The sequence below is a fragment of the Sorex araneus genome, chromosome 9, assembly GCF_027595985.1.
Source record: "Sorex araneus isolate mSorAra2 chromosome 9, mSorAra2.pri, whole genome shotgun sequence".
Taxonomy (NCBI): domain Eukaryota; kingdom Metazoa; phylum Chordata; class Mammalia; order Eulipotyphla; family Soricidae; genus Sorex; species Sorex araneus.
In genome coordinates this window covers 22,801,980-22,803,574 of record NC_073310.1, presented here as the reverse complement: position 1 = coordinate 22,803,574, position 1,595 = coordinate 22,801,980, and the positions used below count along the sequence as shown (strand labels likewise).

At 48.2% G+C, this 1,595-nt stretch overlaps 1 gene segment (V, D, J or C); it reads right to left on the bottom strand.

Annotated features, from left to right (window-relative positions):
* On the bottom strand, nt 1–531 carry LOC129407148 (immunoglobulin lambda variable 3-21-like). The segment is given in 2 exon segments: nt 1–308; nt 486–531. Coding segments are annotated over 2 exon segments (354 nt in total).
* Nucleotides 532–1,595: the final 1,064 nt, after the last annotated feature.

The following is a 1,595-nucleotide window of genomic DNA, read 5'->3' as shown; positions in this document are numbered from 1 at the left end:
TTACTGCCAGCTGTTTTCAATGTAACCATATACTGCACAGTAATAGTCGGCCTCATCCTCAGCCTGGACTCCCGTGATGGTCAGGGTGGCCAGGTTGCCAGAGTTGGAGCCAAAGAATCGGTCAGGCATCTTTGTGGGCCCGTCGTAATCACTGTACATGACCAACACAGGGGCCTGGTCTGGCTTCTGCTTGTACCAGAAAACACTTTTTCTTCCAATGTTGTTTCCCGCACAGGTCATCTTGGACTCCCCTCCCGGGCTCACAGATAATGAGGGCGGCTGATTCACCTCATAGGAAGATACAGAACCTGCAAGACAGGAGAGGACAGGTAAAACAGAAAGTCAGTTCTTCCTAGACTCCCATCTGCATGACCACCCATCAGGATGATGGAAATCCGACCCCAGTGCCCTGCTGAGCTCAGACTGAGGTACAAGATCTTCCCAGTGCACTAGGCCTGGGGCTGCTGTGAACCCAGACACATCACCTGTGCAGTGAGCCAGGAGGCCCAGGAGGAGCGGGGTCCAGGCCATGGTGAGGGGCTGGGATCCTGGCACCTGAAGCTGAACTCCTCCTGGTCCCCTCTTATCCCCTCAGGGAGAGAGCTGCTGGCTATGCAAATCAGCCAGGCTCAGGGCTGCTGCCTGGGGTCTGTGGCTGCAGAAAAGGGCCCTGACCCAAGGGACACAGGAAGGGGGAGGGCTGGCCATGCAGTCCCTACCTGCTGCTTAGTGGCATCTCCCTGAAAAGTTTGTTTCTGAGTTATAGGAATTTTGTCTGCTCAAGAGGCAGTTTAGAGCATTGACACATTGTTTTTTTCAGAATAAATAATTTGATTTATGGCATGAAATATTGGCTTAAATTACAAGTATTTCTCATGAAAATATTTTTTATGGTTTGTTTCCTCAGTTTTGGGGAGAATCATACAATGATAAAAGTCAAAAAGTCACCTTTATTACTTGATTCCATAAAGGATAGAGGATCTTTCTTGTTACCAGATACCAAAGGACATTGAAATGTTCAACAGACTAGATAGGAACAACAATATTTCAGATCCTGAGGCCAGGAGATAACACAGCGGGGAGGGTGATTCCCTGTGCAGGGCCTGCCCAGCTTTGATGCCTGTCACCACATATTGTCCAAGAGTGCAAAGTCAGAATTTCTGAGTATGGCCAGGTGTGGCACACTCTCTGTTCTCTCTCTCTCTCTCTCTCTCTCTCTCTCTCTCTCTCTCTCTCTCTCTCTCTCTCTCTCTCTCTCACACACACACACACACACACACACACACACACACACACACACACACACACAGATTCTCAGCACTATGTTTTTGGACTGAGCCTCACTGAGGACGGCTCTTGATTCCCCACACCACCCCCTAGTGGCTGACTAATCTCTGACACCACATGGTTTGATCAGCATCACAGTTCCTCAGGGCCTATTTAGAATACATCCATATTTTAGCTATTGTGAACAGTGCTGTGATCAATATATAGGTACAGATATCATTTATACTGTGCTCTTTTTCATCGTCGGTATATATTCCCAAAGGTGGTATTGCGGGGTCATGTGGAAGCTCAATTTCTAGTTTTTGAAG